This window comes from Vanessa cardui, chromosome 2, assembly GCF_905220365.1.
Source record: "Vanessa cardui chromosome 2, ilVanCard2.1, whole genome shotgun sequence".
Lineage (NCBI taxonomy): Eukaryota > Metazoa > Arthropoda > Insecta > Lepidoptera > Nymphalidae > Vanessa > Vanessa cardui.
Window position 1 is genome coordinate 8,877,924 of NC_061124.1, and position 12,587 is coordinate 8,890,510.

Here is a 12,587-nt window from a genome sequence, read left to right on the forward strand (position 1 = left end):
GATGTGATCGGTTTTACGAATTTTGCCGATGCGACATCAAGTTGTGTACTGTACCTACGTCTTTAAATATTTAAAATGCTGAGCTTACCAGGTACATGGTCTCCGTTAAACCGCAGTTCCACGGTATGTGGTCGAGGATCCCTCGGCGTGAAGCTTATGGCATATGTGTGAGCTCCTTGAGCCGCCGCGGCGGTGGGCACGCGACCACCGTTCACCGTCACCTCCAGGTTGCCGGGCCCCGCCGCCATCGTTTCAACTAACATGATAAATTACTGTATGAAATTTAAATTTAGAACAGCGTGTCGTGAGGAAAATTTTTTGAGGAATAATTTAGTACCATAAAGCTCGTATTTACTCACCGAGAAAAGTTACAGGCTTCCCGACCGTGCCGTGAGCGACATCTTTAACTCGTATAGCGGTCACATCGTATACCTAACAGATAAAAAATAATAAAATAATTATGAAAAAAATATCAGAAATATGAGATTCCGCAGCTTGGTACCTGTACCATACATGGAACCTTTTTGTGTCAGATATGTTCCATATAGAAATGTTTTTTAAACATTAAACAATTTTTTAAGCATTCTTTATTCAAATTTTATGTTCGCATCTATATTTTTATTTACAAGTGTAGTTTTCTTTTTTTTAAATGCAAACTCTTTGGTGATCTTGTTCATTTTTGGGTACAATCTTACCTTTAAATGGAAGGGACTAGCGGGTATGGGCGCGGAGTCGACTAGTACGTTCAAGCGGTGCTCGCCCACGGCGCGCGGGACGAACTCCGCGCGGAACGTGCCGGCGCCCGCGGCCGCCACCGCCGCCGGCACCGACGCGCCGTTCGGACCTACGCCCCACCATGTCTCAGCTCACCGCTACGCCCTTACCCCCTCCACTGGATTCCCATTTCGTCTTATCCACTGTCTTTTAATGTTAGGAGTTAGGGCGAAGCGGATGAGCTTTGTAAAATGTTATATAATTCAAAATATGGCTGATTGTATTCTGATATCTTACTTAATATACACATATTTATCTAGTAATAGAATAAAATTTTTCTTTTGGTACTGTGAGCGATATAACGTAACCTAGGTTAGTGACGGGTTAGATTTGTTAGATTAATGGGATATACGTATTAGGATTATAACTATAAGCGCGAGTTAGTGGGTGAATTGGTGAGTATTGCGAAGCAGTTTTTTTTTTCTTTTTTTTTCTATAATCTATTCTACTATTTTGTGTGACTCAGTCATTCCTTCAAAATCGTGTTTGTCCAAAAGGGGAAATTTTTGTCCTATGATTATTTGATTCAAAATTTTCATTTCATCTTTCAAAATGAATACAAATTCTCTCATTTATGCCAGCCTGTAAAAGAACCAAAGTATTTATGAAAAAATGACTAGCTCGATTTAATTTCAAAACATATCACATAACAAATTACAATTGCATTCTTTTCAAGCAAAACTATTATTATGTGGCAATATAGTGGTATTCAAATGTTAGTCTAACTAATATCTTAAGATTCGATCAAACACATCTTGGTGAAAATATGATTTCGTTCCTACCTTCAACATTCACTTCTATTTGGTCGAGTGTGGCTGATTGATGGTGGAGCGTTAATGCCGCTGGTTGGTGTAGCGGTACAGGACCAGGTAAAGTTACCCTTGCACTGCTCCCTCCACCTTCTGATACATCAATTATGAGAGGACAGCCAGGAACACGCATCTAGAAAAAATATGAGATTTAAAATCTTATCATAATCTTATGTAACAGTAACAGATATAGTAATTTTGTAGTAAACCACATTATTTTTATTCTCTTTTATTCACTCAATAAATACTAAATTATCAACATATATAACTATAAGAGATGACTAATGTAAGAATAAGTACAACAAAAAATGAATTACATCATATTTGTTAGTGTTTGCAGATGATCGCACACCTTTGAATTAACACATCTATATTAATTAACGTTGTACAGATGGAGGAAAAATATATGAATTCTTACTTTGTTAAATGACACATTGACAACATGTTCACAAGCCTCGGTCGGTGTAAATGATACTGTGAATCTGGCATTTCCCTGTAACAATAATATCAAATTGAAAGTCCAACCTATATAAAATTATATAAAATTGAATTACTTAGCTGTGTATAAAGAACTTGATATTATTTCCTTGAAACTAATTCATTATAACACTTACTTGTGGATGGACTTGGGTCGGTATATTTAATCCTCTTGCGGCAACTGTAATTTCAAGGTTTCCTTCGCCAGCTTGAGCTGCATCGACAGCAAGTTGTACTGGTACACCTATGCGAGCAGAAGCTCCACCATTTACACTCACAAGTTTGCTGTCATACGCTTTGCAGACAAATGGTGTGCCCTAGAAAAATATATGTTAATTTGTATAATCAAATAAAACTAATACATAAAATAACTTGCAATATTTATTTAGAATAGAAAACTAATATTACAGGCTCGGATGAACAATGATGATGACAAAAAAATGTTTTGTTTTTATTTTTCTTATAAAATAATAATTTTGGAACAAAAGTGAGTCAATCTAGTACAATATTTTATATATAAAAAAATGTTTCTTATATAAAGTTAATTTACCACCAACCCGCATTGGAACAGCGTGGTGGAATATGTTCCAAACCCTCTCCTTAATAGAAGAGGAGGCCTTATCTCAGCAGTGGGAAATGTTCAGGCTGTTACTTTATTTTTTTTACTTTATAAAGTTAATTTAATAAATAATTCTTACTGGAACAGGCTGGTTGTTATAATTTGCTGTGAGTGTATGAGGTCCCACGTGTTTCGGTGTAAAACTAGCCACTAGACCAGTAACAGCTTCTCCCGTGAGACGCACTGGAACTTCACCCCGGGGCCCTCGAACTGTCACAGTAAGCTCGCCACCACCTGATCCCTCTACTCGCACAGAACATGATGCTAATTCTCCAACGGGAATAAGTTCTGGAAATAGTAAACAAATTGTTTTTTAAAAATAAATAAACAATATTTTGATAGTTGACATTGTCAGCTGTCACTGTCATTGAAGTGACCAGATAATTTGCCTGTTAGGAACTACAATATTAAACACGCCATTAAAGGTCGGAAAAATGCATTAAATTTAATTTCTTTTGAGCAAAAAATGTGAGGGCATATCTTATACACATTGTCATTAATAAGTTAATTTATAAATATTTGTTTCGCTCATTGCCTTGGTAAAGAATAATAACATTTTAATAAGAAGGAAGCGTTTCAGCCGTTCATACCTTCCCATTATAGAAGTTAATTTAAAAATGGTTTAAATATAATGCTTATTTAAAGAAAAACAGTTCAGAAATATATTACTTTGAGTGTGAGTGGCCAGACTCATCACTCAAGCAATCTACACGTTTGAATTATTAGAAGAGTTTTCGGAGTCGTTATTTACTTATATGTACAGATACATTTGTTTTTATATGAAAAGGTATGTATATAACGAATTATTACTATACCTACATGATTTTAACAAATTAGACAAAATGTTAGATAAAAACTGACCATATTTTAATAGGAAATGAACTAAACAATATTTTTTTGCCAGTAAAAATAATAAAAATTGGTCGCTATTACATTTAAATTTACTTACCAACTTGCGAAGTGTCGATTATGACTCTCTGGGCAGGTGCTACATGAAAGACAAAAGGCGACGATGGCACAGGTTCTCCATTGAATTTAATATCAACTCGATGAGGTGTTGTTGTTTCTGGCCTCCAGAAAACAAGACAGCGTCCACCTCCTACTACCTAAAACAGTATATTTATGTAACAGATTTCATACTAGAAATTACAACGATTCTAATTCTATTCATATGTTACTAAACAGAGATTTTAATGTTATGCATTAAAAATACAGATCTTACTCATTATTGGGTATTATTTACTTTTATTACTTTAATAATTGCTTCATCGTGTAAAAGGTATACCTATATATTTCACGTATTGACCTGTAAGAACTGGCAAAAGAGCTTCATATATCTATAATATCATTTTGTATACCTAGTATTAATATAAGTATATTATGTAAGTCCTTTGGTATTTAATTTAGCCCTTGAGTCAATAGCTTATTAATAAGTCAAGTCTAAGCACTGTCAATAGCAGCAACTTCCAGGGCTTACTAAGTTAAAGTTTGTTTAGGTTTACATAGTACTTACTTGTACATGATTGGGGACTTCACCCTCATTGATTGAAATTTCTAATTGCCCTTCACCCGCAGCGCTGGCGTCCACTGTGAATGAAAATGCAAATTATGTAAAATTTATTAGCAGATACAATTTGATCACGTTGTTTTTAATATTATTATTAATGTATCCAGAACTTACTAATCATTTTATAGAGCATATCAAAATATTTACCCAGAGAAAAAAATATATAGTCGTATAGTATTCGCAAAGTCAAATAAATTCAGTAGTTAGATAGTTGTTACCTTATTCTATTTTTTTTTAATTAATTTCGAATATTTGTAAAATACGTTTTAATATTATATTAAAAACAAAAAAAAACATTATAAATACTTGAGATAATTAGTAAAATTGATTAATGAAATTAAAAAAAATATTTTATACAATTAAAGAGATCGTGTGTAATCTGGCACTTGACCTCTTCTTTTAACTTATTACCGTGCATGCGACTGCTTTTAGTGAGTTAATGAAACATTTTTGTACAATTTTCGAAACCGCAATGCATTTTCGTTGTAAATTGTCTAAGGCCGTTTGTATTTATGTTTTCTCTTTATATCACTGCTGGGCTATGAGTCGAGATGACCCAGTGGTTAGAACGCGTGCATCTTAACCGTACCAGGCAAGCACCGCCGATTCATGTGCTTAATTTGTCTTTATAATTCATCTCGTGTTCAGCGGTGAAGTAAAACATCGTGAGGAAACCTGCATGTGACAAATTTCATAGAAATTCTGCTACATATATATTCCTCCAACCGGCATTGGAACAGCGTGGTGGAATATGTTCCAAAATTTCTCCTCAAAGGGAGAGGAGACCATCAGCCCAGCAGTCGGAATTTACAGGCTGTTGTTGTTGTATAAATCACACCTACAAACTTAATTTATGCTTCCGTATAAAATACGTAATTTTCTTCTATATTATATTTTGATATCAATATAAAAATCTGTAACCTATACATGCGGGATCCAGTATGTATTGTTGATAAAACAAAAAAGTATTTAGAACGTAAAAATACCACATAACTTTTAATACAATGGCATGTTTATTTTAAAGTATTTTAAACCTGCACCAATTTGTTGAAAAGGCAAAAACGGTTTAGCCGGAAATGTGAATAATAACTGCGTATCGGGAATATCGAAAACAAAATGTAGGCTTTTGTTTAAAATTTCTATTTTGTATCACGGTGCCTTTGTTTTCGTTTTTTTTAAAACTCTCCTGTTTCGTATCGATGGAGGCAAAGCACAACGGCGAATATCAGGGTTTCTTGACATTGTTGCTACCTGTTTAAGATTTACTTCGTTACCGTTTTATATGCCATGTATACGCAATGCGGATTCAGGAGTCAGAAGCGGGAAAAAAATCGGATTAACGGTTTTAAATCGACGGGAGACAAATTGCCACCGTTGCTGTAAAAGTTCGTATGTAGAAATTGTTGACTTTAATAAAGATCATAAGTAGTTAATTTATATTTTATTAGGATCTTGTTAAATTTTTCCTTTACCGATTTAATGGTAATTAACGAATAATATAACAACCGTCGGTACATAAATAAATTAAAAAAAGGACTATATCGTTATATATGTGTATAGTAGATGGCATGATAACACTATTTAAATTTAATTTTTGCAATGTAGTTTTTGTACTTATACTAGAGATAAGACTAGCTATATTAAACAGTCACAATTTATTTTAATTAGTCAATTAATTTACCTCTAAACTGACACTGTTGTCCGACCAGAGCGTTGCCGATGTCTGTGACTTTAATGAGGCTTGCATCGTATACTTTGGCGACTAACGGGCCAGCGGCTAATTTGTCTTCGCCAATGGAAACCTGTAAATAATAATAGCATTGAAGTTTAAAGCTGTTTAATAGATTATTAGTAACTGTTATGGTCTCATGTCTGGGAACGTAACCCGTCTTCCTACTTTTTGAAAAGGAAATCTTGATGTGTATTCATATAATATAGTATTATGCTGCACGAATACTGCTTTATGCGCACAACGAGACGAATCATAAACACAAGTTAAGCGCTTGACAATTAAAGGGTGCTTGCCAGGATTTGATCCCGTAAGTAATAGTTAAGTTTCAGGCGTTCTAGCCAATGGGCCATCCCGGCCTAAGTCTAATCAATGTGTTGTTTACCCAGTTTTAATATTATCAATTTCACTTAATGTATCCACGAGTACATGAGTATACAGTAGCTGTCATTGTAGTTCAGGGATAAATACATATTGATCGGGTTAAAAGTGAGGAGGTGCATTTTATTCTTTTATTATATAAATAATTTGCAAAGTATTAGGGCAAGTAATTCGACTGTTTTTGTATGATTTAATTTTCTATATCTTCTATGTACACATATGTATCTATCTCAATTAATTAACAATTCTTTTATGAATTTCTGGTAATTATTTTCAATATTTTTGTTACCACAGTTATTATACCCGAAAAATTTCTACCTAAGATTACATTTTTTAAAATAAAAAAGTACTGTAATTCCTGTATACAAAGGGTATGTTCCGCATGATATTATAATAAATTTCCACACCTCTCTCATTGCTCTTTTGTGTTTTCGTGTATTTTGTCGTAAAGTTTAGACCTACTTTCGACTTCTAAAGGTGAAGGTCCTTACTTTAAATTTGACGTGACATTTTCGAAGCACAAAAGTTAACAAACTTATGTAGGTACGGTTAGATTTTCATTGTTGAAAATCATTTTCGAAGTTTACCTGAAAACTCTTCACAAATTTCCCTTTTTCGAAATCGCTTATTGTTTTCTTTTTCACGTTCCGAAAACCTACCGAACTTAACCGAATACCAAACCGAAAAAATCAATAAATAAAACAGTATTGTTGAAGTTACTCTTCTAATTTTGTTTAATATATAATACTTTAAGATTCTACCTATTAAGTACCTTTCTAGGATTCTTACCGAATTCTTTGTCACTATCTTACATTTGTAAGAAGGTAAGTTAACATTATTCCAATGTGTAAAATTATTATACCTTTGATATATTATCGGCGTTCGAGATCCTGACAAATGGTTACCCTTACTTAAAGTGTAATTTACTAGGTGAAATATGGACGTCTTCATGAAAACCTAGTTATATGTATTATTTTATATGTAAAATAAAAAATATTTTTTAAATTTGTTGTAATCAAATTTTGTTACTAGTTTAAAATAAAAGGAGGTTCTAACCTACTTTAGTAGAACCTCTTTTTGCTAATGAATGCTTTTTATTTTTTAAACGATTCTTTCTTAAATATAAATAATGTAGCTTATAGAAGTTTTGTATGCGTATAATTGTAGTATCAATTGTTATAAATCGTTATTAAAAAAATTCTTATTATAATGTTTTTATTATTTTAATCATTTTTATGTAGATGTCTACTTACCAGTTCTGATTTACTAGTTTTTATATAGATGAGTGATTCTTCAGAAAGATTAGAATATAGATAGATAAGTCAAGCTATTATTAACTTCAATGCGTACCTATCTATGTAAATACAACCGCGTTCCGACTTTATGAATCCCTTTTGGATTCTATCTACATTAAGCCGAAGATAAATTTAGTTCATTGTTGACATACACTTCATTTATATTACATCATAAATATTAAATTTAGAACAATTGTCGTTTAATGGAATTCGAAATTGGATTGTAATGTTTTTTTTTTTAAGAAGAGATATGCTCCCAAAGATTCAGCCATGAATAACAAGATTTGTCTAATTTAAATATTTATGTTAATATTTCAAATAAGATCTGTGCGATATTTTTAATTATTTAATTTTCGGACATAATAATGTAGAAAAATAATAGCTTAAATCATCATCTTCATCATCATCAACAGCCTGTAAATTTCCCACTGCTGGGCTTAGGCCTCCACTCCATTTGAGAAGGTTTGGAACATATTTTTCCACAAAGTTCGAATGCGGGTTTGTGGTTCTTTTATATAATTCAAGGAAAATTAAAATGTTTAGTTTATACTTTTTTATATCGTCAATTTCATTAATTTAAAGTTTGATAAACTTTTATTTTAGATAAATGACTCCATAAAGTAAATGTATTGTTTACTTGTATTATTTAAATTCAGAATTACATAATTAGTTAGCCATTGGTTAAATACGAAAAGTTGAATGGGATCTTTATATATATGTACATTTGTGATTATACAAAATTATTGCTGTAAGTTAAACTAAAGGCAAATTCGTACTTGGATGGTTTATCGTACTAAAAAAAATGTTTAAAAAATAGCTTCTATAAAATATATATATCATTCTGTCAGGCCGGTACTACAAAATTGAACTTTTATTTTTTTAATATTTAAATCGTGTGTTTTTAGGGAGACGTGTCGAGAATATTAAACAGGCATTATTCTAAGCTATAAATCATTATGCGTAACTTGTAAAAATGTCCATATAATCAAACCATACATTAAAATATACACTATGAAAGTAGGCTTATACAAGCACTTTTGAATCGTCATTTAACAACGATATTAGGTGAAGCTACCATCGCTTCCGAAAGTAGATTCTACCGAGAAGAACCGGCAAGAAATTCAGTAGTTATTCAATTTCGACATTTAAAAATACAGTCATGTTAGTAATTACAATTATATATGTAAGTAATTTATCCTGCCTGAAAGTCAAATAGTATTATTTCCAAACTTTTTTTTACCGTTTACATAATCTTGTACTGAATAATATGCCTTCTTTACCAGTGTATTTAAAAAAAGTAAAAAATGTCTTACGTCTATCAAATGTGTGCCGACTTCCTCCGGCGTGAACTCGATGCGGTATACTCCGGGACGTTCCACCACGTCTAGCACGCGTGCTGTGACAGGGCGACGAGATGGTGCCGTCACTGTTACACCGACCTACGGAGAAAACGAAATTTAAAAAATGCACCTATTGTATTGTATTGCTATTCAGAATGTTTTAATTAAATATAACAAACAATATATATTAATATTATAAATGTAAAACTTTGTCTGTCTATCTGTCTGTCAGTCGCTATTTCAAGACCAAACCGCTGAACCGAATTTGATGAAATTTGGTATGAAGTCAACTTGAAATGCAAGAAAGGAAATACAATTTTTTGTATGACACATGACAACCATCACCCTAAAACGCGAAGCCGCGGGCGACTACTATTTAAATATATACAACTATATGCTGTTTTTTCGTGAAAAGTAAAAATGAGTTTTTATTTTGTACAACGACTTATTTAATACATGTATGTATTATAGCGGTCACCATCTTTGCCAGTCTTTTCACAGACTAACAAAGTCAAGACTGCCGCTAGCTGCCTGAGATGGTACCTATAACTATCCAATTGGCTGTAATGAAACCAAAATATGTTTAGTAGCTATATAGTCGAACAGTAAGAAAAAAATTGGGTATAACATCGTTCTATTGAAGATTAATAATATATTTAATTTATTATATAATAATTAATTTAAAGACACCTTACAAGTAGTTTATTGTAGGAGATTAATCGTTGAAAACAATATTAATTGATCTTCTATTTAATGCTTGTTAAAGAAGTAAAAACGTCTAAAAAGTATTATACAAAGTGTCCGTATTTCTTTCTTAAAATAATCATTTCGAAGCACTCAATTTCTATTTAACTTTTAATCTAACACGAAACTGCATACGAAAACTAGTCCGTTGAAAAAGTATTTTCCTTTTTATCAATGAAAGAGCTTTTTGCCCTAAATAACTTTCAAATGAATAAAGCTTTGCAGTTTTTAAACGAATTTTTCATTTTTCAATATTGTCGAAGCCCGATTCGATTGAAAATTGTTCAAGTTTGGGTAGGATTTTTTTTTTATATAAAGATTATATAATATTGCATGAAGTATTAAAATCGTTTAATCCTCCTTTGTAGATAAGTTTCACGGACGAGGATCAAGTTTAATCTATATTTTAACGATCAGCGATCAAATATAGGTATATGTATGATATATCACTAACGAGCACAATTAGCACGCGATAGTAAAACCGGCTTAAAGCCCTTTTCAATTATGGTAATTTAATGCATAATATGGGTAGAATAATTAAGCAATATATGTATAAAAAATATGCATAAGCATTAGAATAATTTGGAGGTATATTAACAAAAGCTTCATATCCTTTATATCCAATATTATAAAGCTTTTGTTAATTGTAAACGTCAAAGCGCTTTTTACGTTTTTTTTTTTAATTCAAAGAAAATGTTTGATAAATATGTTACGATTAGAATCTTGAAATCCGGTTCCTTTTCGGATTTATCCGACTGAATACAAGTGAGCAACAATAATTGGTACGACCCTAAATTTTCTCCGTACAAAGATTTACGGACTTGGTATTTTAATATATTGTCAACGTACTTTTGAGATGCTGAATGAAAAGGTTGCGTATTAGTAAATATTGAATATACTTAGATTTAATTATATAAGGAGACGAAAATATATTTAATATATTATGATTTTAGAAGATCAGAATGGAAATTATAATAACCATATATAATGAGCCGAGATTGCCCAGTGGTTAGAACGCGTGCATCTTTACCGATCATTATAGGTTCAAACCCAGGCAAGCTCCACTGAATATTCATGTGCTTAATTTATCTTTATAATTCATCTCATGCTCGGCGGTGAAGGAAAACATCGTGAGGAAACCTGCATGTGTCTAATTTCATAGAAATTCTTACACACGTGTATTCTACCAATCCGCCTTGGAACATTGTAGTGGAATATGTTCCAAACCTTCTCCTTAAAGGGAGAGGAGGTCTTAGCCCAGCAGGGAAAAATGTACAGGCTGTTATTGTTGTTCTTTGTTAAAAGACACGGACATGTCTGTGAATATAAAAACCGTTATAAGAAAACACATCGTGATCTTCATCGTTTTTTCTAACAATATATATTTAAAATACTAGTTGCCGCTCGCGGCTTTGCAAGCTTTTAAGGGGATTGTTTGTTATGCTTTAGGGAAAATAAGTAGTCTATGTCCTTCCTTAAAGTTCAAGTTTGCTTGATACTAAATTTCATCAAATTCGATACAGTTGTTTTGTTGTAAAAGAGCGACAGATAGATAGATTTATTTTCACATTTATAATATTATAGTACATAGCATAGAAGTACAGATAAAGGGAATGTCTGTTGTATTTCATACACACACATTCAACTTTTTTTAATGAATATTGGATTCATGTCTCCCATCCACCTGAAATGTCATTTATCATGTCTGTATATTACAAGGCTCGAGAGCTATTCAACGCGCTGTTATGATACCTACTATATTTATTTCATATTCACTAAATAAATGAATATTATAAAATTTCATACATATTTCTTTTATTTAATTGTTCATATAATTATTCACGTAGCTAAGATTCTTATATTCTGTTTCTTATTAATATAGGTCATAAAAAGTCTTTGAAAACTGCACTCTATATAACAGCAGATACTAATTTTCCGAGTAGAGATCAAAAGCTTTTGATGCTAATACGGAAGAGGTATAATAAAAACATTTTTGTTATAATAACATCACGCTGCGTGCATATACGACGTTATATAATACTAAAAGATTCACTGTAGCGCTAATAAATCTAAAATTGTCACAGCTCTTGGAAAATGCCAACGCTTTTACGTCGAGTGAAGATAAATCATGCATCTATGGTTCCTAGTTTTTATGACACACCTAAGTACGTGCCTGCCGTGTAGTTATATGGCTATTTTGTTTGCACACAACGGCAGTACCCAGCAGTATGCTTATGAGTGCTCTACAAGTCTGGATTTCGGTCAAAGCGTTGTACTTACCCGCTTTTTATTTGCTACACAAAACGGACGCTTAACAGATGTTTCTGGCGCGTTTACTGTTCGTATTTACACACTTGTCCGTATAAACAATTATGCGCGGTTGATTTGTTTCGAAAGTGGAACATGGTATTCAGAGTGAGGTAATATTTTTAAACAAACCGTGAACAACCTACTTAGTTCACAACTCAGAACCTAGAAAGCAATTTCTTTATAGAGATACATTTCTGACCGAGTTTGACGTTTCTTTTTGTATAAAATTTCCTTGAAGCGATTTAGATAGTTTACATTTAATTACGTACAATATACCGTTTATTAAAATTCCGAATATGACATGTTCAATCGAGTGTCATCATAAATTTAATGGTTTTGTTTTATTTCTAGATAAGCTGAGGCTGAATATTGATGATTTAAATACAAGTCAGATACAATTGATATTTACAGAGAAATTTGAAAAAGATCACGTAACTTTTATATCGAATTCAGTTCAATAGTTTCTCAGCTGTAAAGCAATGCAGCTCGAATTAACAGTCTCTGGTTGACACCCGCTTTCCGATGAGATCAGGTCAAATTAT

General features: G+C 32.3%; 1 protein-coding gene across 1 annotated transcript in view; it reads right to left on the minus strand.

Annotated features, from left to right (window-relative positions):
• Positions 1-12,587, minus strand: part of LOC124541059 (filamin-A) — a 112,943-nt gene that overhangs the window by 18,311 nt on the left and 82,045 nt on the right. The window contains exons 22-32 of the mRNA XM_047118871.1: positions 8,965-9,090; positions 5,928-6,048; positions 4,193-4,266; positions 3,629-3,785; positions 2,759-2,967; positions 2,198-2,377; positions 2,002-2,076; positions 1,557-1,716; positions 696-844; positions 360-432; positions 89-256 (exon numbers count right to left, since the gene is read on the minus strand). Of these exons, the coding sequence (XP_046974827.1) occupies positions 89-256; positions 360-432; positions 696-844; positions 1,557-1,716; positions 2,002-2,076; positions 2,198-2,377; positions 2,759-2,967; positions 3,629-3,785; positions 4,193-4,266; positions 5,928-6,048; positions 8,965-9,090 (1,492 nt within the window). The remainder of the gene's footprint in view (positions 1-88; positions 257-359; positions 433-695; positions 845-1,556; positions 1,717-2,001; positions 2,077-2,197; positions 2,378-2,758; positions 2,968-3,628; positions 3,786-4,192; positions 4,267-5,927; positions 6,049-8,964; positions 9,091-12,587) is intronic.